At 59.2% G+C, this 21,823-nt stretch overlaps 5 protein-coding genes across 5 annotated transcripts; 3 read left to right on the forward strand and 2 right to left on the reverse strand.

The window, feature by feature from the left end:
- Positions 1 to 752: 752 nt before the first annotated feature.
- J3D65DRAFT_672538 (uncharacterized protein) lies at positions 753 to 2,806 on the forward strand (the record flags this gene model as incomplete). Its single annotated transcript, XM_066803498.1, has 2 exons — positions 753 to 2,433; positions 2,508 to 2,806. 2 exons carry the CDS (start codon positions 753 to 755, stop codon positions 2,804 to 2,806), a joined length of 1,980 nt encoding a protein of 659 aa, XP_066650051.1.
- A 1,710-nt stretch (positions 2,807 to 4,516) lies between these two features.
- On the forward strand, positions 4,517 to 6,283 carry J3D65DRAFT_598237 (uncharacterized protein). Its single transcript, XM_066797854.1, has 2 exons — positions 4,517 to 5,211; positions 5,350 to 6,283. Exons 1-2 carry the CDS (start codon positions 4,781 to 4,783, stop codon positions 6,011 to 6,013), a joined length of 1,095 nt encoding a protein of 364 aa, XP_066650052.1. The 5' UTR covers positions 4,517 to 4,780; the 3' UTR covers positions 6,014 to 6,283.
- Positions 6,284 to 6,398: 115 nt separating this feature from the next.
- Positions 6,399 to 10,247, reverse strand: J3D65DRAFT_172542 (uncharacterized protein). The gene is made up of 2 exons (XM_066794267.1): positions 9,942 to 10,247; positions 6,399 to 9,846 (listed from the first exon to the last, which is right to left on the reverse strand). The coding sequence occupies exons 1-2, from the start codon at positions 10,002 to 10,004 to the stop codon at positions 6,784 to 6,786; spliced, it is 3,126 nt and encodes a 1,041-aa protein (XP_066650053.1). The 5' UTR covers positions 10,005 to 10,247; the 3' UTR covers positions 6,399 to 6,783.
- A 5,723-nt stretch (positions 10,248 to 15,970) lies between these two features.
- Positions 15,971 to 17,391, reverse strand: J3D65DRAFT_172761 (uncharacterized protein). The gene is made up of 4 exons (XM_066794268.1): positions 17,187 to 17,391; positions 16,708 to 17,166; positions 16,531 to 16,660; positions 15,971 to 16,478 (listed from the first exon to the last, which is right to left on the reverse strand). The coding sequence occupies exons 2-4, from the start codon at positions 17,069 to 17,071 to the stop codon at positions 16,058 to 16,060; spliced, it is 915 nt and encodes a 304-aa protein (XP_066650054.1). The 5' UTR covers positions 17,072 to 17,166; positions 17,187 to 17,391; the 3' UTR covers positions 15,971 to 16,057.
- J3D65DRAFT_672542 (uncharacterized protein) lies at positions 17,329 to 19,061 on the forward strand (the record flags this gene model as incomplete). The annotated part of the gene is made up of 5 exons (XM_066803499.1): positions 17,329 to 17,351; positions 17,402 to 18,368; positions 18,414 to 18,743; positions 18,800 to 18,905; positions 18,955 to 19,061. The coding sequence occupies 5 exons, from the start codon at positions 17,329 to 17,331 to the stop codon at positions 19,059 to 19,061; spliced, it is 1,533 nt and encodes a 510-aa protein (XP_066650055.1).
- Positions 19,062 to 21,823: the final 2,762 nt, after the last annotated feature.

The following is a 21,823-nucleotide window of genomic DNA, read 5'->3' on the forward strand; positions in this document are numbered from 1 at the left end:
GAACAAACAGGCCAAAATGCGTACCGTCTTTGACACTCCAGACTTCAAGAACAAAACCAGCACCGTCCGCTCCATGGCGGTGATGAGCTTGCGCGCGTCGGCCGCCCCGCCGTGGAACCTCGCCACACACCATATCAAAGCCACGGCACCCTCACCTCCCTCGTCGCAGCTTTTCGAGAAGATGGCGACGCGCAACTCTCACCTCGAGCGCATGAGGGCCGCCAGAGATGGACGACACCTTCCTTCCCGCGCAATGTCAGCCCCGCCAACTGGACTACCGCGCCGTGTGGGTTTCGCCATGGAAGCCCGGCACCAAGCTGTCGACCTCAACACCACCGACTCTCCATTTCCCACCCACACCTCTTGTTCCACCTCGGAAGCTCAAACGCTCAAACGCTCACCTCTGCGGCCTCCGACCCACATCTCCATTCCCACGCCTCTCACCTCTGCTTGTTCCGCCCTGGAAGCTCTTGAGCTCACCTCGGCAGCCTGACGGCAATCCGGCCAGGCCAGAAACGCCTCCCATCACGACCCCACCATTGTCTGCCGCGAGCCGACACGCCGCCACCACTACCGAGAGGTACATGTCGGAGCGCTCCCCTCACCTCCCTCGTCGCAGCTTTACGAAAAGATGGCGAACCGCAGCCCCCACCTCGAGCACATGAGGGCCGGCTTTGCCCGCACGTCCGCGCCAGAGATGGACGACACCTTCCTTCCCGCCCACTGGACTACCGCGCCGTGTGGGCTTCACCATGGGTGCGCGGCACCAAGCTGGCCAACACGACGAACCTGCCGATAGACGACTTTTTTGCCCAATGAATGTTACCAATTGCAGGCCCGCGTGCGGAGCCCACCACTCCAGCCTCCTCATTGGATTTATTGTGGTGGAGTCGAGGAAGGAGGGCCGCCGGGTCGCCTTCCACCCCGAGCGTCTCTGTTTGTGGGCGCCGTTCGCCAACGAGGACGGGAGCGTCAAGTACCGCTACCGCCCCATGGGCTCACCTTTCTTGATCCTCGACCAGGATGGAGAGGTCTGCCTTGGGCTTCTGGACGGCACCATCATCCTCGGCGGCGATTTTTTCTACGAACGCTGCTGCAACCTCAATGCCTCCGACGAGGACCCGAACGCCATATGTTCCTGGGTCATCGACAAGCAGACCGTTTCGGAGTACCCCATCACGCCCTACAAGGGTGTGACCGTCCCCAAAAGTGTCATCCTTTACGCATCCACTCCCGCCCGTCAGTACCTGACAGAGCAAAATGCCAACCTCAATGGACTGGTATTGGCCCTCCGCATCCACGCCGCCCCGGAAATGCTCTACCATTACTTCAGAAGGCTCCGTGAGGAGCAGGGTGTTTTAAAGCTTTCCGACAGCAAGGACGCCGGCGCCTCGTGCGCGTTGCAGGCTTCGGCCGTTCAAGGGCAGGAGCTCTTCCTGGCGCAACAATTGCGCAGCGCTGAATGGTCCAGCTGGGAGGACGTGACTGCCAGGGGAGAGGGGAAGATGGCACAGCTCGACGCCGTCATCTCGTACATGCACGCGCCCTTCAAGGATAAGCTCGCCCCGATGCGTATGGCATACCATGATGGAAGGCCCGTCTACAGTTTGATGATGGCCCAAGACTTCTACAAGAATGCGAGGATCTCTGACAAGCGCCGCCGCGATGTGTCCCTCAGCCCTGAGCCCTCCAACAAGGACGACCACACGGGACAGCAAGCCAAGCGGATTTGCACTTCTCCAACCCAGCTCCTGTCCACGGCGAAGGTACGGAAAAGGACCAGGCTTTCCTTAACCATGCCCAAGAACCCTTATGTGTCGACTTCGGATCCAGCCCATCCTCGAGGCAAACCGCCAGGACCCAACCCGTCCAACGCAGCTGAAGCGAAGACCACCCCCATGAAGCCACCCGCCCCCGTCAAGCCTAAGCCATTTAACGCGTATGTCCCCAAGCACGTCAAGGCGAAGACTACCATGCCCGGCCCCGTCAAGCCTGAAGTATCTAACGCGTATATCCCTAAGCACGTCGAGGCGAAGACCACCATGCCCGGCCCCGTCAAGCCTGAAGTATCTAACGCGTATATCCCTAAGCACGTCGAGGCGAAGACCACCATGCCCGGCCCCGTCAAGCCTGAAGCATCCAATATGGAGCAGCGTCAGTTTCCCACAACCCACCCTGGTGGCAACCCCCTAGGGCTTGACCTGTCCACCGTGGAAACCACAAAGACTGCCGTCAACACCCCCACAAAGCCCAATGACGTTGCAAAGCCGACCGCTGCGGAACAGCAGGAGGACCGAGCTCCCGAATTGGAGCGGCCCGCGCTATGGAGCTCACGGCGGCGCCTTTTCAAAACGAGCAAAACACCATCGGCGTCTGCGTCGTCCATGGTGGGAGATGTCGCCCAGCCCTCGTCAGGTCCAAGAAAGACTCGGAGTCTGTTTGATAGCCATGCCTCGTCGTCATTCCTGGCGGGTCTCGCCAAGAAGGAGGCTGATATGAACGAAAAGGCCAGAACAGATCAGGCGGCGACAGCCATCCCCAAGATAAGACGGACGCTTTTGAAGAAGGCCGGACTGCGCTCGGTGCTCTCCATCAAAAGCTAACCGACACGCTGCCCGATGGCAGCGCGATGAAGCAGCGCCCCCCAATACCTCCGCGTACTTCGTCCAGATTTGCCGTCTCCGGCTTGAAGTCGGGCGCCACCAATGTGCCTCGCTCCTCTCGGTCCATGCTCACCAACGAGGGCGCCACCAATGTGCCTCGCTTCTCTCAGTCCATGCTCACCAACGAGGACAACAAGGAATAGAGCTCTCAGAAGCCAGTCCCCGCCCCAACCGAGCCAACTATGTCCAAGCAGGACCCAGCCAAGACCACCAAGTCCAAGCAGGACGAAGAGGCTACAATCGACCAGGGCGGCAAGACTGCCAGTGGTGACGAGAGGGTCGTGCCAGAAGCGACGTCTGCGCCTGATCCTGCTCCTCCCCAGGTCCATGATGGATTGATGCATGATGAAGTAAGATGGCGCGAAGCCGACAGACAAGCGCGCCTCGACTGAAGCAGTAAGTCGTCGTCCGGATAAGCTGCAGTCGTCCAGGCGAGCTGCAGCTGAAACGACGCGAGGAGACTGCTTGGTGTTGTTACACAAGACCACCGACAATGCAAGACCAGCCCACCCAGGGCGCCACCAACATGCCTCGCCGGGACCCCAGCACCGACACTCAGTACGATATGATAGCGGCGAATGGCGTCGCGCGCGGTATTTCACCGTTGATCCTGGCAGTGCTCGCCGAGCACAGCGTCCTCAGTGAACAGTTCATGACGGACAATCTCCACTTTGCGGACAGGGTTAGGAAATGGACGGACTTTCCTCTTATCTCGCCAGCTTCATCAATCACACTGATTGAGCTTCACCGATTTGCCTCTGTCGTGGGCGCTCACTGACAGGCAAAATTGCCGGTGTGACATGGAACACCCGTCACCATGACTACGACACCCACCGCTCGATTCCAAGGACTGTCCCAGGTCTCAAACTCGACGATTTTCATCTTCTCTTTCCCGTGGTCCACGCTCTCTGACAGGCGAAACTGCCGGAGCGAGAAAGGAACAGCTTCGAAGACTGCTGTGGGACGACGATGAACACTTTGCTTTGCCTGTCCGCCTGTCGAATCGACACGTCCCGTACTGCGAGGCAAGACGGGCAGTCATGGCCAAGACCTCGTGACGTTCGTCCTGACCCAGCATCAATTTCCTTGGAGGCGGCCAGGCATCTTCTCTAATGGTCTTCTCCAATTTACACCCCGAGCCCGTCCAGATCCCATTTGCTTTTCTGGTAGCTCTTCAATTATTCACGGTCCTTTCTTAGCACAAGCCCTCTCCGTCACGGAGACTGCCACTCAATACAACAAAGACGACTCGTCTATGGCCCGGCAGTCAACCACCTCGGATCGAAATTCCTTAATGCTCCTTCTTCACGATTTTCTTTCAGCTCTAGTGCTTTTACGACTTTTGCGTCTCTCTCACGGATTTGGTCTCTCCGCAATGGAGAGAGTATCAGGCAGAACCTGACCGGTATGGAAGTCGGTTTTCTTGTGTAACAACACCAAGCAGTCTCCCGTCGCGTCGTCTCAGCTACACTTCGCCTGGACGACGTCTCGCCGCTTCAGTCAAGGCGCGCGTCTCAATAAGTTCAGGACTCATCGGCAGTTGGCACCGGATACTGCTCTCCCTGGCGGCTAAGCAGCAGTTTCAGCAGTATATTGACAGCTCTCAAAGTAGCCTCGAATGGAGTCCTCAGTTCTCTCATCTTACTTCGTCAATGGAACTCTCGTCCGAAACTTTCGCCGCCAAACTGGTAGCTTGGAGACTAGTCCCTGCTGCACATTAGTGACGGACATGGATAGAGGTTAGAACTGTCCGTTAGGTAGCCAATAGCAGGTAAATGGATTGACTCTTAATTGAAATGATTCTCCCACGCAGATGACTTTCTATTTTCGCAGCGTACCTGGAGGTTGACTACACATCCATTCAAAAGTGGGGTGGGCGGTCTCAGCCTTGTCCTTGTGGAGCCCCAGTAAGTGAGCTGCATGCTGCCGCAGCCACAGAGGCTTTGCGTTGCAAGGCTGATCTTCTGCTCTGCAGCCTCGCACCAGCGCAACGCTCACGAATTGTTTAAGACTGAATACTTTTCAGCTCTCCCCGCCGTTGTTTGCCGTCTGGATCCATTTTCAGGTAGCACAGAAACAGCATCGTGCGATTCAAACAGCAACAGAAAAGCTCCGTCATGAGCCAAGACATCAACACCACCACCTCCTCCTCCGCCACGACGAGCCTCCCCTTCCCAAGACAAGACCAACTAACGCCCGACCTCGACGTCCTCCTCACCACCGCGCCCGACTCATGGAAAGACGTCCGCCTACCCAGCCAACCGCGCATCCGGCTCGCGCCCGCGCCAGCGCTGTGGGCGTACCTGGAGGCCGAGTTCGTCGCCGCGCCGCTCGAGCAGCTGGCGCCGCACCTGTGGCTCATGTCGACGCAGTCGTCGGCCAACATCTCGCCGCTGCACCGGCAGCGCGTCAAGCGGCGCGACATTGTGCTGACCGAGGACCCGCGCCTGCACCTGGTGTGGCACGACGAGCGCATCTTCGTCAAGCCGCTGCCGCCGTATCTGCTCAGCGCGGCGTTTTGGGAGAAGGTGTTGGTGGCGCCGGGGCCGTGGGAGGGCGAGGAGGGCGAAGAGGAGGAGCAGGGGCAGCATAACGGTGCGTCGTCATCGCCAGCAGCACACCCACCCGCCTCCAACAACACCAGCAAAGTCGATCAAGCCCGCCGCCGCCGCCGCCGCCGGCGAAGGCAGCAGCAGCAGCGCATCACGCGCGCCGCGCTCGGTTTCCTGCGCACCTACACGCACCTCATCCAGCACCCATCCGACCTCACCATCGCGCACTCGCACGCGCTGCTCCCGTCGACCATCACCTACACTTCCTTCTCCGACTTCGCAGCGCACCTCTCGCGCATCCCGGACAGCGCCGTGTCGCCGCGCTACGCGTACGGCGAGCTGCGCCTGTCGCGGCTCAACGTGTACGCCAAGCTCTTCCTGCGCCGCTGGTACTACTTCCGCCTGTGGCCGCAGTACGGCACCTACTTTGCGCAGTTCTACGCGCCGGTGCTGTTCGTCTTCGGCGTGCTGAGCGTCGCGCTGGGCGCCATGCAGGTCGAGACGGCGGCCGAGGGCCTGTTTGCCGGCGGCGACGACGACAGTGGCAACGCGGCGCTGTGGGTCGCCTTCTGGCACCTGTGTCGCTGGTTCAGCGTCGCCAGCCTGGCGCTCGTCGCCCTGATCGCCGTCGTGCTGCTGGTGCTGCTGCTGTGGCGGTTGTGGGCCGAGTGGAGTTTTGCGCTGAGGGAGCGGTGGCGGAAGAGGGGCGAGAGGAGGACGGGGAGGCGGAGGGGGCTGTGGGACGGTGAGGATGGGGATGGGGATGAGGACGACGCGTTTGTGAAAGGTGTCGTGTAGGAGAGGTTGACCAGGCAGACACCACATCAACCCGCCGATGCTTGCTGTGGGATGTTGGGAGGCGCTTCAGAAGTGAACTGCACGTGCGGAGGAGGACTTGATGGAAGAGAAGAATCACGCATTCCATCTAAGCTTTTCCGCGGCTCCCAAGTCAAAACAGCTGAGAAACAACAGCAGCAGCAGCAAGCAGGAGACAGCGGCCCAGAACAAAGAAGAACCAGAACAGCAAAAGCCACACGGCGTACATATGTAAATGAAATGAAAAGAGAGAGCGAAGTCAGGTTGCCCGATCCAATTCCTCTTATACCTTCGCACTACACTCGTCGTCCGTCTGTTTGTCTGTCTGTAGCCTACAGTACAGTACTTTGTAGCTGCTACCTATATAACGTAGCTATACCCATCGCGTGCGCGTGATTCCCGTCCCATCCTATTGCCATTCCCATTCCCATGATCGTATGTCCTACATTTCGATTGCAGGCCAGTAGTAGTAGAGAAGAAAAACGAAAGAAAAGAAATTCGAAACCTCAACGCCATCAAACACCAAGCGACCAAGCGACCAAAGGAGCACACATCAATACCGTTCCGAGTCCATTTCCAGGCAGTCCCTTTGGTACGTTCGTTTGTTTTGTTCGACACAACCACGACCTTCGCCGCCGCCGTCATTTCGACGACGATGGCAGAATCAATGGCTCGACAAGAGACACTTGTCTTTCTTCCGTAGTCATGAAATTACAGAGGAGAAGCAAGGGTGAAAAAAAGAGTACAATCAATCACGCAAAGATCTTGGCGCCCTCGGGCTCGCCGTCGCTCTGACTAACGTATCCAGCGTCGCCCTCATCACTCGTGACCGTCTCGTGCATGCCAACGAGCGTCTTGCTGACCGTGACGCACGTCTGCACGATTCGGCCCTTGGTCCTGGTGGAGAGTCCGCTGCGGCGGCCGGCTTCGCGGCCGATCCAGACGCGCACCGAGCCCGCCACGCGCTCGAGGCCCTGGCGCGACTCGGCCAGCAGCGCCGAATCGTCCGAGAAGGCGACGAGCACCTTGTAGGCGGCGACGAAGGAGAGGAGCGTCAGACGTGCCTCGGGGAGGAACGTGTTGTTGACGACAAAGGTCGAGCGCATGCGCGCTTCGTCTGACCCCGAGAGCATGTACTCCTTGGCCAGCGCGAGGCACTTGACGAGCGTCAGCGACTTGCGCACGTCGGCGGACATGGGATCCTCGTCGGCCACGTTCATGAGCATGGCGCGTGGGGAGAGGCGGTCTTTGAGAGCGGGAATGTGCGGTTGCGAAGGAAGGGCATCAAACGCCGCAATGATGCTGGCGTTGCGGTCCTTGGATATGAGGATGGCGCGGGCAACGAGTGCCCGGACGTGGGAGAAGGAGTTTGATGGAGCGGTGCGAATCGCAAGGTCGAGGTCCGCCGTGACTGATTTGCTCGGGGCAGCATTGTTGGACTCGAGATACTGCGCGAGTGCGCGGTTAAGCACGAAGCTAGAGAACCAGGCCGCAAGAGCATCTAATGGCGAGGAAATGGCAAAATCCTCGACGACGCTGTCCATGGCTTCATCGGGGTCGGTGTTCTGCGCACTTGGCTTGTTCCACGCCAGGTTGTAGGCTCTCTGCACAATCTTGTCGACCATGACATCATCGCACTGGAGCTCCAACAGGGCAGCAAGATGGTCCGGAAGCTTCTCCGTGGGCTCGCCCTTGGCAGACCACGAGTTTTGGAGATTTTGAGCCTTGGTCCAGCAGCTGCGGGCAATCTTGGCGCTGATTTCATCAAACATGTACCACGATCCGTAGCCTGCATTGGCAACTTCCCAGAGCAGGACCCGGACGTGCATGGCCTTGAGCATCAGGCGAGCCGGCGTGTCCGGAAGCGTGCCCGACGCCATAATGGTCAGGACCAACCGACCCTTGTTAATCTCAGCGTCGCCGCCGGTGAGCTGGGCGTCCAAGGCAATGTCCCATGCCTTGACACGAGCAGCTTCGTGGTCTTTGGTGGTGCCTGTGAGATATGCGTACCCGTCCCAGCCGACGATATTCCGCAGGCTGAGCTTCAGTGCCTTCAAACTGACAGCAGCAGCCTCGAGGAAAAAGTTGTGACGGGGGACCCAAACAGTCTGGATCGCCGTCAGCCACGCCTTGCGGCGCACCTCGACGGGCGAAGCAGGCGACGGCGCCGGGCTCAGCTTGATGAGGGCAGCCTTCTTCTTGGCCTTGGGCTTAAAGTCCAAGAACGGCAGAATTAGGTAAACAAAAGCAGCAAGAACGAGAAACAGCTTGACCAGGGGCAACGACTTGTAGAGAACCGAAAGACCCGACGAGGCGAATCTTGGCACCAGCGCTCCGCCGTAGCGGCCGAGCAGATTGACAGGCAGAGCAAAGAGACAGCGGCCCTCGGGATTTTCTCCCGACGACTCCCGTTCCCGCCATCCCTCGACGACCATGAGGCCGGCGAGGGAACCAACCATGAGTTTGTTCATCATTTGGTTTCCGCGGCGGTTGACCATCGGTTGCTGTTGATTCGCACCCGAGCGGCCTTGAGCGGTGGTGTACATTGGGAAACCATTTGCTTGGCTGACGTAGTGATTTTGAGCCGCCATGGCCTGCTGTAGGTTGGTGATGCTTTCGGGCACCGGAATCATGCCCTGTGCCTGAGTGACGGGCTGTCCACGAGCAGCTGCAGCAGTAAAAGGGTCCTCCTGATAACGCATTCCATCTGGAGTCGTCGCTGCTTGCGCCATGCCCATTGGTCCGCTCATGGCGAATTTGTCGTACGACTCCAAGCGGGCCTTGAGGGCGTCGACCTCTTCTCCGAGGCGCTTATTTCGCTTCTCCAAGTGGCGAATGTACTCCGTGGCCTTGGACAGGACGGTGGCCTTGTTGAGCTTGTGTGCAGGCGTCAACCCTTCGAGATCCTCATGGTCGTCGTCCTCGTCCCCGGCACTGTTTGTCCTCGACATGACTCGCAGGCTGGGCACGCTATCACGCAGGGCAGCAATCTTATCATTCAGGTTGGTGCGATATCGCTTTTCAATCATGTTGTGCGCAGCCTTCTTCACTGGCGGCTGCTTTCCATTCTGTTGCTGATCGCTGCTTTCGTCCTCGGTGGAGGACTTGCGCTTCTTGGTGGGTCCAGAGAGGGGTTCAGGCGATGATTGATTCGACGAGGAGCTCGTCTTGGGATCTGTGACGGAGCTCGGGCTGTGCTGGAGGCTCGGGGTCGACTGAGGTGGCGGAGGAGCGCCATTCATTTGCATTTGCTGCTGGTCGAACGGCAACGGCGAAAACAAGCCATCCTCATTTTGCTCGAGGTGGTCGTTCTCGGTCCACACCGGGTTCTCCGCATATGATTGCGGGTTGATCGGTTGTCCTTGGTTGGACATGGGCGATCTATTCTGGTTGTCGAACTGGAATGCGTGCGAATTCTCCATGCTCTGTCCGAATGTGAAGTGGATGTTGGGGCCACGGGCAGGGTCGGCAGGCATTTGGGGCGAATCGGCTTGCTGGTCAAATGCGGGCGTCTTGACCTCGGCCTTGAGGTACTGGGGTGGGATGGGGCCTTCGGGTTCCTTGGTGGGGTATTGGGATTGCGAGTGCGGATCCCATCGCATCCATTCCTCCCAGTTGGCCTGCTGGAAGGCGTCGGCAGTCTGCAGCGACAGGTCGTCGGGGGTCGAGGCTAGCCAGGGAGCACGCATGGCGGTGCCAAAGGGGAACTCGGTGGACATGATTGGGTCCTCGAGCTTGGAAGAGTCAATTGGGGAGTCGGAGTTGGCGGGGTCGTCTTCAGGGCGAAAGTCGTCGAATACGCAATAGGGCCCAACCTGCAAAGCCGGATCGGCAATTAGCGGCGCCCGCACACATGTCCAGATTTACGGCGCGCGGCAGCGTGGCCGGCGCGTGGGCGCCAGGAACGTACGGCAACATTCTCGAGAGCCAGGACATCGTCGAGGACGCCGCTGGGCTCGGCAGGGTCCTTCATGTCGGAGTCGTTGCGGGGATGGTGGGGGAAAGGGAAGGGGGCGAGGCGTCGAGGCTGAAAGGAGTGGAATCAAAGAGAGGAGGGTCTTACCAGAGAGTCGAGATCAGGGTCACGGCATGACAAACGGCAGGCGGCAGCGGTGATGCGATGCGGAGGGTCGGAGCGCTGGCACAGAGTCAGCGGGCGGTCATACGGTTCGAGGAGGGTGCAGCAAGGGTGGTGAGAGGAACGCGGCGCAGCGGAGCGCACTCACCAGGATTGGCGGTGCAAAATTGCGCGGGCGGAGTCGCAGCGCTGGTTTGGGCAGGGGATGAAGCGGGACAGAGTAGAAGTCGTATGATTGATGTGACGGGTCAGGCCACTGCTGCGCTCGGTGGCGACGCTGGCGGGATGCGCCGCCGTGCTGCGTGAGATGGTGTGGCCGTGTGCGACGACGCGAGGCGCTGCAGCGAAGGAAGCAGACGGACGGCGGAGAGGAGCGGACTGGTCAACGATGGGGTGGTCGACGTCGTCTGGTGGACGATGGGTGGTGGTGTTTGGTCCAAGTGCGGTGCGGGTGGGCGACGGCGACGGCGACGGCGACGGCGACGGACGGAAACGATGACAAGGCCAGCCCGCTGCACGCGCGGATCGAGCTTCCCTTCCCTAACACCCACCCTACCTCACCTTCAACTGCCGGCCGCGCTCTTGACTCAGCCGTCTGTCTCTCTTCCTTCGACCTCTTCTCCCGGTCGACAATTCCGCCGCCCGTTGCCGTCACGGCCCGCTGCCGCTGCGCTGAGCTGAGCTGAGGCGACCGACTGACTGTCCTCCAACACGTCGCGACTCCACCCCCCGACCTCGACGCCATCAATGAAACAAGCAACCACCAGACCTCGACTCCCCTTCACTCCGCTCCAATCACTTGCCGCGCACTAGACCCCGCCGGATGCGACCTGTGCGAGACCTCGAGTCTCCATCGTCAAAGGACGCCTTCGAGTAATGAAACATGGCTCGTCGCTGAGGCTGAACCATCGTACGACGGGGCTGTAAGCGAGCCGGTCAATCTGGCAAACACCCTCTGCGACATCGAGATCTCACGGGGAACCGGGACGATCAATCCGACATGTCCTCCAGTTGACCGCTTGTGGGACGTGCCCTGAAACTCCTTCACGCCAACTGCCATCATCTTTGACACTGCCACCTGTTGGACAAGCACCCGCTCGGCTGGCTCCAGTTCATTCTCCCTGCCCATCAACCGGCCGTCTTTCGGAAATAAACGCGCATGCTGACGAGGCTCTGCAGCTCAAGTCCGAAACTTCAGACTACGCCCGTAATTCCCAACGCAACCACGAGCATCCAGACGAAACTAGGACTACCAACGGCCGATTGATTGGCGGGCACGCCTCCGCGGACCGTCTCGCACTGCTCCAGCGGCTATGAACCACCAGTGACTTTCGCATCCAGTCCAACGGGATCCAATCAACACTCGAAACCCATTTCTGAATCCATAGAAACGGTCGAAAGCAAATTTTCCTCCAATGACGACGAGACAAGACGACTCTCATCGGCCGATGCAGAATTACATCTCCTGCCATATGACGTACCGCAAAGCGCAAGCAAATTGGCCCAATCCTACCCTTTGTTGCGCGCCGGCCATGCCGACTACTCTCGAAGCGAACATCATCTCGATGTCCTGCTTCGACCAATCAACCGCCGCGTCAGCACGGACTGGACCGCACGTTTGGGACGACGCCATCATTTCGACTGCCGCAGGGCAACGGAGTTGGGTCGGACGTTGGGATGGAAAAGATTGCATTGAGTCTCGGCCGTGTGAACGAAGACAGGTTTGGGTGGTGGGAAGAGGCTGCGTTTTCAGAAGGGCACGCGTCTGGGCAGCATCTGCGACAAACAGATCGATTCAGTAAGAGGCGACAGACGCCGGACAAAAGGAGGAAATCCACGATATGACTGCTCACCCCGAAGGCATGCAGTCAGTCCAACAGCCCAGTAGGCCCATCGGTCGACTCGCGCTCCCTCCAACCACGCACCTCACTGCCCCCATCCGCACCACCTAGCAAGAAAACAAGACTGCCAACCTAGTAGGTCGTCTCGTCTCACATCTCCCTCTCTCGTCCCACCGGCGGCGAAACGGACCGGCCGCCACCGCCTCGCGCTCGCCCACCCACCTCACCCACTCTGCCGGAACCAACCCTCGGTCCTTCTGCCTCCTCCCCGCCGCCTCGGCCGTCCGCGCGGTCTAGCCTGCTGGCTTACTTGTTCTCTCTCTCTATCCCCTGTCCGGTCCCGACGCGGCACTGCGGGAGCGGCGTCCCGTGGCGTCCCGCTTCCCCCGGCGGCTGGCCCCTTCCCCTTCCCGCACACGCGTGCATGCATGCAGGCAGGCGGGGCGTCGAGCGGGGCGGATGGGCGGGCGGGTCCGCGCTGGCGGGGTGGGAGGGCGGACGAGAAGCAGGGCGACGGATGAGCGAGAACCAGAGGCAAGGGGTGGTCGGTCGGGCATGGCATGGCATGGCGTTCGGCGGTGGTGAGTTCTGAGTGACCGAGTGGGCATGGGCATGGACATGGGCAGGTAGGTTCCATCCAGTTGGGCGGGCAGCCTGCGCCAGCGGGTAGAGGTAGGTTGCCCAGGGGTAAGTTGGGGCATGATGGGGCAGTGAGAAGACGGTGCTGGGGCAGACAGGCAGACAGGCAGACAGGCGCGCTGTAGGAAAGCTGAACGGTAGGTGAGTTGTGTGGTTTATGCCTGCCTGCTTGCTTGCGTGTCTAGTCGAGAGAAAGTGCATCAATCCGTTTCCCCTCCTTGGTCCTCAAGGAAATCCGCAACATTAGCAACAGTAAGAAAGCTCCACGGCAGCAGCAGCAGTAGCAGCACAATCGCACGTATATACACGCCTGCTAGCCAGTCAGTCAGTCAATGCATATTGAACGAAACAACTACTCGCTCGCTTGCTTCATACCTACCTACCTACCTGTGTCGTCTGTGTCTACATCCCTATTCAGGGATGTGTGTGTAACGTCACTGACATCCCGTCTCGGTGCGCGAGAAAGCCGCCTCGTCCTGAGTTTAGTGTTTAGACTGAATTGAAGTGAGTGTGCGTGTGGTTAGGCTGCTTGCGTCATCGCTGCTCATCTACTGAGGTAGGCAAGGTAAGGTAACGTGTCCTTCTTCATCGCGTGTCCGTTTTATGAAGGGAGGGCGGCGGAGTGAGCGAGAGCGGGAAAGGGACTTAGGAGATACAGCGCGTGCTGCTTATGTACCTTTTTACTACTCATGTATGGCCATATCTCTACCATGTTACCACATGCATCTGTCTATCCATCTACATATATAAAGATATGTATATCTATAGTTCTTACAAGCAGCAGCAGTAGCAGCATCCTATCCTATTCCACCCCATCTCATCCCATCCCATCCCTCCTTGTCTCATCTTCCCTATACGTACGTTCGCGCCGACGCTAGAAGGGCGGCAGCAACGAACGACTAAACTGATGAACGAACGAATAGGATCTGTATACCCACCCCTCACCCCCGTCCATGCCCCCCCATCGATTCTTCCGTAGAAAGCGCGCGCGAGCTCACACACCGACGGCGTTCAGCTCACGGGGCGCGCTACAGGGAGTAAGGCGTTGATGGCCAGCGGGGAGTGGAGGATGCAAGCAAGGAAGGGGCATGCGTCCGTAGACGTTAGACGTGAGACATCAGTGTCAGTCAGGTGTTTGGCGTGCTGGATGGTAGATGGGTAGGACGAGGCGCAGGCGCGGACGCGGACGCGGACGCGGATGCTGCCATGGATGAATTGGTAAAGCTAGTGGACTACCTCGTCTGTCTACATATCCTGTTCACGATGCGCTGCAAATCGAAGCTGCTCTTGTTCGGTTGCGCTAGATTATTCGGCGCATCGGTCTGACTTGCGTTTGTTTGGGGTAGGAGCGGAGAGTGAAGGGCCTGAGGGAGGAGGATGGGTTTTATGGTGAGGGTTAGTGTTGTGTACTACTGCGCGTAGGTGTCCTTCTAGCAGCGCTGGTGGGTGGTGGTCCTTGTTCTTGGTCCTTGGTTGCGTTGACGTGTTAGGACGAGGTGAGGTGAGAGGCACTATCCATGTCGTAGTGTAGCACTCAAAGAGAAGGAGAGAAAGAGACGGGACACAGAGGGAAAAATCAGGTGCAAGACACGAGCAGCAACAAAAGACCAACAGGGGAGAAAGCGCGAAGAGCAGCAAAAACGCAGTCTCGCACCGAGAAGCAGCGCAGCCTTGTCGAACGGCCGATCTGATGACCGAGTGGAGGGCTGTCCTTCTCGTCTGTTGACCACGCCCAGTGCTCTCGCCTTCATTCCTTCAACGCCGCCGCTCCGCTCCCGTCGACTCCAATCGCTTCTCGTTCTCCTGAACTACAACGACAATGACAACCCCGACGACGACCGGACAAGAGCGCCAGAGAAAGGATCCGCGGCACCATCATTAGACACTCACTCCACTCACTCCACTCTCTCCACGAAGCGGCAAAGCAGCAGTTCAGCGCCGAGTCGTATATGCCTCAAAAAACCACTTAGCACAACACGCCTTCAGTCGCCGCCCAACGGACGTAGCGAAAATCTCTGAGCCGCGGCGCGTGACGCCCGAGTCAGAGACACGATGGTAGACGGCGGCGGCGGCGGTCGTAAACAACAGCTAGAGCCGTCTCGACGGACGTAGCGTCTGTGACTGAGCCGAGTCACACGGCGCGGTTGCGTCGAGCATGTCATAGACTTACCTCCAGACGCGCCAAATGGCCTGACGGCGTTGAGAGGGCCGAGGCAGCCACCACGCCAAGCCATGCCATGCACGAGGGGAGTGGAGGAAGGAAGGATGAAGGGATGGAAGAAGAAAGGAGCATGCTCTCGGCACGCCAGGGGGTCAAGGGGTAACACGCCCACGCCTCCTCCTGTCTGCGAGGGGGTGGAGGGGCAACGGCAACACACGATGTTAGGTTTGGATGGTTGTGACCGGAGACTTTTCCGTCTGCTACGCCGCGCAGATCGCTCAACCGTGCTCCTCCTCCCACGGCGTCAAGCCGATTCGGCGAAGTTGGGAGGCCAACAACGGTGATGTTGGTGATGGCTTCACCGCCGCCACCACCGTCCCCGGATTTGCGTACCTGGGCGATGCGATGGCCGCCCGGGCGCCCGATCTGAGGCGCCGGTCAAGACGAGGGCGCATCGCGCCGGGAGGGACAGGCCATGGCAGGGCAGGGCGGGCACGACCCTTCTTCCTGCTGTGCCCTGCAGCGGCAGAAGAAGAGGGCGAAAGCGAAAACAAAATTACCCCTGTGCCCCTGACGCAGCAGGAACAACAAAAGAAAAACACGATGGCCGGAAGGGGAAAGTGGTTGGCCGCGTTTTGGGAGTGGTGCCGGCGCGTTGGGTCTGCTTCGACACCGCCATGATTACTGAACCTCTGATGCATTTGCTTGCTGATGGAGAGATTTGCGGCCACAGAGATGGGTGATGATGGGCGGACGGACGGACGAGCGGATTTGTGAGAAACTGGCTCACGCTCGCTGGCTGGCTCGCTGGCTGGCTGGGTGCGCTGATGACTTGACTGACTTGGTGCCAGCAGGCCGATTGACTCGCTGCGCCCCACGATCTACAGTCGTGCGTGAATCCTGCTCAGCGGCCGGCGTTGCGCCGTTCGTTACGTTGTCGTTCGTACCGACACGTCCGTCCCGCCATTCGTTGTCCTGCAGCAGACGGACGGGATGGAAAAAGAGCGTTGGAGCACGCACGCCATGTGTCAACGCCCGCCGGACAAAAAGTCTACCCATGGCCTGGTAACAGGCTAGGATCCGACTCGTTGGCATGTCTGCCAGGCACAGACTTTCAGGATCCATGATTGGCATGACGCGTCTGGACAGAGGGGACGGGTTGGCAACGACCAGACGCAGGGTAGGGCGAGCATGGGATGAGCAGTGAGCAAGCTCGCGGCGTGCCTGAACTCTGGTCTCGCGGCGAACCAGCCGGCGGCGAGGAGGAGCGTCATGGGCGTCGACTGGCGGTGGTACTCTCGAGTGGATTACCCCGACGACGACGGGTCTGAAGGGGTGGGAGTGTGCCTTGGGGGAGCCCCTGGTCCCGGACAGGCGTGGTGGTCGCTTCCTGATTGGGAGGCGGACGGGACTCTTTTGGTGGGAGAAGATGGGATGATGCCGGATGTCAGAGGGCGCTTGGACGTGATCGGAAATCGGATCAAGTTGCAATCAAGATTGGCGGTGGGGAGCAGGGCAAGCATGTGCCTGGTCGGGCGGCGCGAGTTTAAATTTTTCCCGGGATTTTCGACACCAGAAACAGATGACGTCGGGGGCGGGTCTGGGGGGCTGTTCTGTGCTGGCGTTCTCCATTCCGAGAAACACGATAGGCGGGCCTGGTGGCAGAGGAAAGGAAAACGGGCGGTGGCCGGGGGCGTGGTGTTGCGGATACGGCGGATCGCGTTGGATCTATTTCGCTTGTCAGCCAGGGCCGGCAAAGCATGGGAGGGCAATCTGAAACGCAATGGCCATTCTGGGAGAGAATAAGGTTGTGGTGGTGGTGGGTAATGCTGAGCAAGCCGGAGGGACGACCAAAGGAGAAGTGGACCGAGTCGAGGTGAGTCGAGGTGAGTCGAGGTGATGAAGGACAGCTAGAAAGTGTCAGATCCAACGGCCATGCCATGTGCCCTGTGCAGACATATGCACTCCCGCATTCCTTCAAGACACACGTGTCGCTTCAAAGATGAAGCACATTGGCCGGTCTGTCTGTCTGGCTGTGGTCGGGTGGGTGTCTTGGGTGTCTTGGGTGTCTTGTGGGAGAACTGGGAGCGGACCTGAGGCTGCGGGCATGCCATCACATCTCCCTCCCTCCACTCCAGCCCTGCCACTTGGTCCGCTGCCATCTCCCGATCCCATCTATCGCCGCTCATCTCATCGAGGCACCTTGACCTAATTATCCCCGTCCCCTCCACCTGCTCAGATAAAAATTGCTTTGCGTCCACCCGCTCCCAAATCTGGCCTCTGATCACGGGACTCGCTCGACTCGACTTCACCCACGCCATCTCGCTCCTCCATCTCACGACCACTCCTTCACCACGGCCGTCTTCCTCTGCGCCCTCGCCCTCGCCCTTGCCATCGTCCTCGCCCGCGCCGTCGCCTTGCCTCGCCTTGCCTCGCCTTGCCTCGCCTTGCCTCCCTTGCCCGCTGCCCCCGCCCAGGCAGCGCGGGCACTACATCAGCGCCTCATCGTCGCCGTCTGGCCTGGTTGCACTCTGCGGGTCGCGACAGCTAGCCTTGGTGCACGACGCCGACCAAGCCAATGGACACAACCGCCCGCAAGACGTACGTCTAATGTTTGCACCCCGCCTGACACGCCTCTAACCAGCCTGCAGCGGCCTCTTGCCCTCGATTGCTCAAATGGACAGCGAAAAGGCCCGGCGCGATGAGGCCGACTTTCATCGAAAACACTCGGTTGCCGCCATGGTCAGCCCGTCGTCGCCATACACACACCCGCCGCCGCCGCCCTACGCTCGCCACCCTCCGAATGCCACGGCTCCTCCACCCAGCCTGGCCGGCCTCGTCTCGCCTCCCGATTCGCGCCGCACCTCTGGCGACGAGCAGGAACAAAAGCCCGCTCCCGTGAGGCAGTCTCTGCCCTCCATCCACGAGGCCTTGGGTTCTGACCAGCCCATGGTCTACCCGCACACCTCGGCCCCGCCGCCTGCTTCTCACTTTTATCCTCCTCCACCTCCGCCCTCGGTCACCTCCCACCACGATCCTGGACGACGACCTTTTCAAGAATCTCCCGCTCACTTTGCTGCTCCGCCCCCACCACCCCCACCACGAAGCCCGTTTGTGAAGCCTCCGCAACCGCCATATTCGGCACCTTACCAGGAACCACCGCGGCCCGCCTTGATTTCACAAAACCCAAGCCTGTCCACCCTCCACCCGCTACGTACGGAACCCTCACCAGTGAATGGCTCGCGACCGCCGGCAAACCACCACTACCAGTCCCTCGCCCCGTACGATCAAAACCCACCAACCTCTGGTCCGCCGCCGCAGTCGCAGCAGCAGCAGCAACAACAACCTTTTGGCTATACAACGTATCCAGCGTCACATCCCTACTCAGCCCCTCCACCGCCTCCACCGCCTTCGAATCACGGCGCACCTCCGTACCCCGCTCCAGGCCCTGGCTATGCGACTCCTCGCCCCTACCCCCCAACCTGGAGATCTGACGGTGCCGAAGTGAGGCGAGCAGAGGAAAGCAAAAGAGCAGGACGTAATGCTGGGCCGGCCATGTTTGGCGAGTCGGTCAAGCGGCACTTGGACAACTTTGACTTTGAGGCATCTTTAAATGAAGTAGGTTTTGCAGCGCCACAGAGTAAAACAAGCTAACAGACGTAGATTGCCGAGGGCACCGGACGTCTAAACGAGTTTCTCAGAGTTTACGGTCAGCGCGCTCACCAGGCCCAGCGTACAGGGCCTGTCCCTGGATCGACGCCTCCAATCCAGGAGGTCGACGACATGATGAAGCAAGGCCACCGCATCGTCGACTCGTTGGTACGCATCCGCGAGGTGGTGCTTACGACACAACAGAACCAGGTCCCAGAGCAACCACAGGACCCGCGGTTCAAGGCGACAAACGGCTTTGACGCTGAAGAGTCCAGTCAGTACGGGGAGGACACCAAGGGCGCAGGGGGCTTTGCGGGCGGCGATTCCAAGAAACGCAGAGGCGTACGTTTTTCTGAAACCGGAATAATGTCGTGGGTCGACGCTGACTTGTCTTGCAGCGAGCTGCGCCCCCAGGCCGATGTCACAGCTGTAATCGAGCGGAAACCCCAGAGTGGCGGAGGGGTCCAGATGGCGCACGCACCTTGTGCAACGCCTGCGGCCTGCGTAAGTGTCCCCATCAAGCCAAATGACGACAGAAACTCACGCCCGGCAGACTACGCCAAACTCACACGCAAAATGGGAGCCAACGCCAACAAGGCGCCCATTGGCAGCTCCAACCTGCGACCGAAATCGCTTGGACCTGGATCGCCCCCAGCATAGAGCAAGCCTTGGCCGTTCTCTCGCCAGGACGGGAAATGCTTTCGGAGGCGAGGCCGCGGATCCAGCAGCACGGAAGCCCAAATTTGCTTTTTCCCCCCACTGGCGGGAGAGCCATTTTGCGCCGGGAACCCTCGTCGCTTGCGCACGCGCGACTGACGCTGCCGGTTCCCAAGAGCGTAGCCCTTGACGAGATTGCGCCGTTGCACCAAATCTTGTCGCACCCCGGCCCTCTGTCTCCACCACGCTAGCGGTTCCAAAACGGAACTGCCCTGCAGATGGCCGCTTCGGGTGCAGATGAGGCGAGCAAGCGATTGTGCGTCATGGGTTGCAAAACCACCAGCATGGCCGGTAGCACTCGAAGCAGCGTGCGCGGCTATTTTTGCAAGTAGCTCGCCGGCACGCCTCCCCTGCATGGTGTTGGTTGTCTTTCGACCTGCCTCTTCGCAGGGTTGCGCGATATCTTTGCTGCCGCTGCTAAGTGCAGCCGCCGCTTGGCCGTTTCGCGCACAGAGCGACGACTCGCGCCAAGCGTGACCAAGATCCCCAGATTCGGTCGGGGCCGAGCGCGAAAGCGAAGCGAAAGTGAATCGAAAAGCTTCGCGGTACTTTTGCCATCACAAACCTACCTTCTTTCTGTTCCAAAAGTTGTCGAAATTCAAATGGGGAAGTGAAGAGCCATGACATGGGATCGCGGGAGTTTGGGAGGGGCATTTTGAAAGGGTAATACTGGCAAGCAGTTTGCTTGTTTAGCGCCTGCCGCCCTATCATTCGAGGACTGGGCCGTTCTGTTGGTTGTCTGCGAATCGCGCGCGCAAGCAACCTTTTTCTCTTTTCTTTCCATCCAACCTGACTTGATGCGCAGCGTGCGTACTGCACTGCGTCTTTATCGTAGATACCCCCCCTCGTTTATCTAGCTACCCAGCTAGCCAGCTGTTGGCTCGTATGTATATCTGTATGTATGTACATGATGTAGACAAATCTTGTTATGTTTGCATGTCAACGTGTGGGAACTCGTGGTTAATTTACCTCGTCTTCCTCTATACTTCCAACCCTATTGCGAAGCAGGGAACTAGTCGGGTGAGACAGGTAGACGATGAGAGTATTAAAGCCCCGGCCTGTATATAATCTAGCCTAGCCCTATCGTACTTGGATACGGAACCCACCGCACCTTGGGCTGCGACACGTGGGTTGGGAGCGGCGGACGGAACGACGGTGACGGGCCGGGCACTAACGGCGGCAGCAGCGGCGGCGGGATCGGCCCGTGTTAGGAACCAAAGTAGGTACCTTGCCTCACTACCATGGAAGGAAGCCTTGGTAGGTACTGTAGGCAATGCACACCTACTATGCCTACTCTTTTTTTGCATGAATGAATGCAGGATGGCAGTGCTGATGCCGATGCTGATGCCAACAAGCTGACGGACGGATGGGAGCACGAGGGCGACACCACGCCACGCCATGGCCATGGCCGCAACAACACTGACTGGCGAAGAACGAAAGGAATGGATGGATGGATGGAAGCATACTCTCCATCCAACTGCCCTACCATGCCACATGCCACCACGCGCTAACCAAGAGGCGGCGTGCGTGTGCGTCCCTCCGTCCCTCTCCCTGCGTCCAGTGCCCGTGGGTAGCTCGACGCTGTCTCGCCTAAGTTTGCCGCTTTTGGCATGGTTCAGATCTGGGTTGCGGATCGCTGGGGTGCATGAATCTTGGTTCGTAAGGTTCGTTGCCAAATCGTCGAGGGGAGATGCAATCTGGTGGCACCAACTGGTTGATGAGCTAACTACTAGCTGTGGGGGGGGGGGGGGGGGGGGGCAGGGCGGCGTGGAACAGGACAGGACCCCCCCTAGACTGCTGGGCTGGGCTGGCCAGGCTGGCGCTAGGGAGGGAGAGGTTAGAGTGACACGACACGATGCGATACGACGAGCTAGCAGAGAACCCTTGACTGGGGCTCGATACGAATTGGACTGGACTGTGCCAAAGTATTTGCGGAAAAAGCAAAAAGCGAGAATCACTCGAGGAGGAAGAGGAGAAGAAAAGGGGAAGAGGGCTAAGCTACCTTGAGCAGCGAAGAATAGTTCACGTCATGGCTTCCCCGTCGTGCTTTTGCTTCTGGCGCTCTGCGACACACGAGGCAGATATTTAGACGGCCTGCGACAAAAAAACAAGGGCAGTCAACACTTGACTGGATGGAGACGTGGATAAAAATAAAAGAGAACAGAACAAAAAAAAGGGACCACACGACAAACTCGCGTATCTGACTGACTGCCACCTCACCTGCATCATCCACTCACAGCGTCCAGCGCGCGCCCCACCAACACATTCCTAATCCATCTTTCCCCGCTGCTGCCCGCCCCGGCTGCATCGCATCGCATCGCATCGCATTGCATTTGTGGCACCACCGCATCGGCATATCGCGCATCTCATCTCATCTCTCTCTGTCTGTCTGTCTGGCCCTTTGTTTCTCCAGTTTTTCCTCTGCTCGCCTACCCCTCCCCTTCCAGTCGCCTCGTCGACGTCATGCTTCGCTACCGACCGTTCGGTCGTCTCGGCCCCCACCCATCTCATTACACCAGAGGGACGACCTCTCTGCTTCGACCGTTGGAGACTTTTTTTTTTAATCAAGGAGCTTGTGTACTGCACCACGGCACCACACGACGATGACAGCCATCTGCGCTCCGACCCGGCCAGGTTGAGGCTACCTCTTGTCCGCTGTCCGCTCTGGAACCCCCAAAGCACGCGCCGCAGTGTTTGCATCGCCT

Source organism: Phyllosticta citribraziliensis, assembly GCF_038025025.1.
Source record: "Phyllosticta citribraziliensis strain CPC 17464 chromosome Unknown J3D65scaffold_16, whole genome shotgun sequence".
Lineage (NCBI taxonomy): Eukaryota > Fungi > Ascomycota > Dothideomycetes > Botryosphaeriales > Phyllostictaceae > Phyllosticta > Phyllosticta citribraziliensis.

Bases quoted from the DNA above. Each gene is read 5' to 3' on its own strand.
- J3D65DRAFT_598237 (XM_066797854.1), top strand. From the start codon at position 4,781: ATGAGCCAAGACATCAACACCACCACCTCCTCCTCCGCCACGACGAGC. The intron at 5,212-5,349 runs GTGGGAGGGCGA...CCGCCGGCGAAG, and splicing joins GTGTTGGTGGCGCCGGGGCC to GCAGCAGCAGCAGCGCATCA.
- J3D65DRAFT_172542 (XM_066794267.1), bottom strand. From the start codon at position 10,004: ATGAAGGACCCTGCCGAGCCCAGCGGCGTCCTCGACGATGTCCTGGCT. The intron at 9,847-9,941 runs GTACGTTCCTGG...CCGGCTTTGCAG, and splicing joins TGGCTCTCGAGAATGTTGCC to GTTGGGCCCTATTGCGTATT.
- J3D65DRAFT_172761 (XM_066794268.1), bottom strand. From the start codon at position 17,071: ATGGCGTGGGTGAAGTCGAGTCGAGCGAGTCCCGTGATCAGAGGCCAG. The intron at 16,661-16,707 runs GTCTGCACAGGG...GACACTTTCTAG, and splicing joins AGGAATGCGGGAGTGCATAT to CTGTCCTTCATCACCTCGAC. The intron at 16,479-16,530 runs GTTTCAGATTGC...CAAGCGAAATAG, and splicing joins TCTCCCAGAATGGCCATTGC to ATCCAACGCGATCCGCCGTA.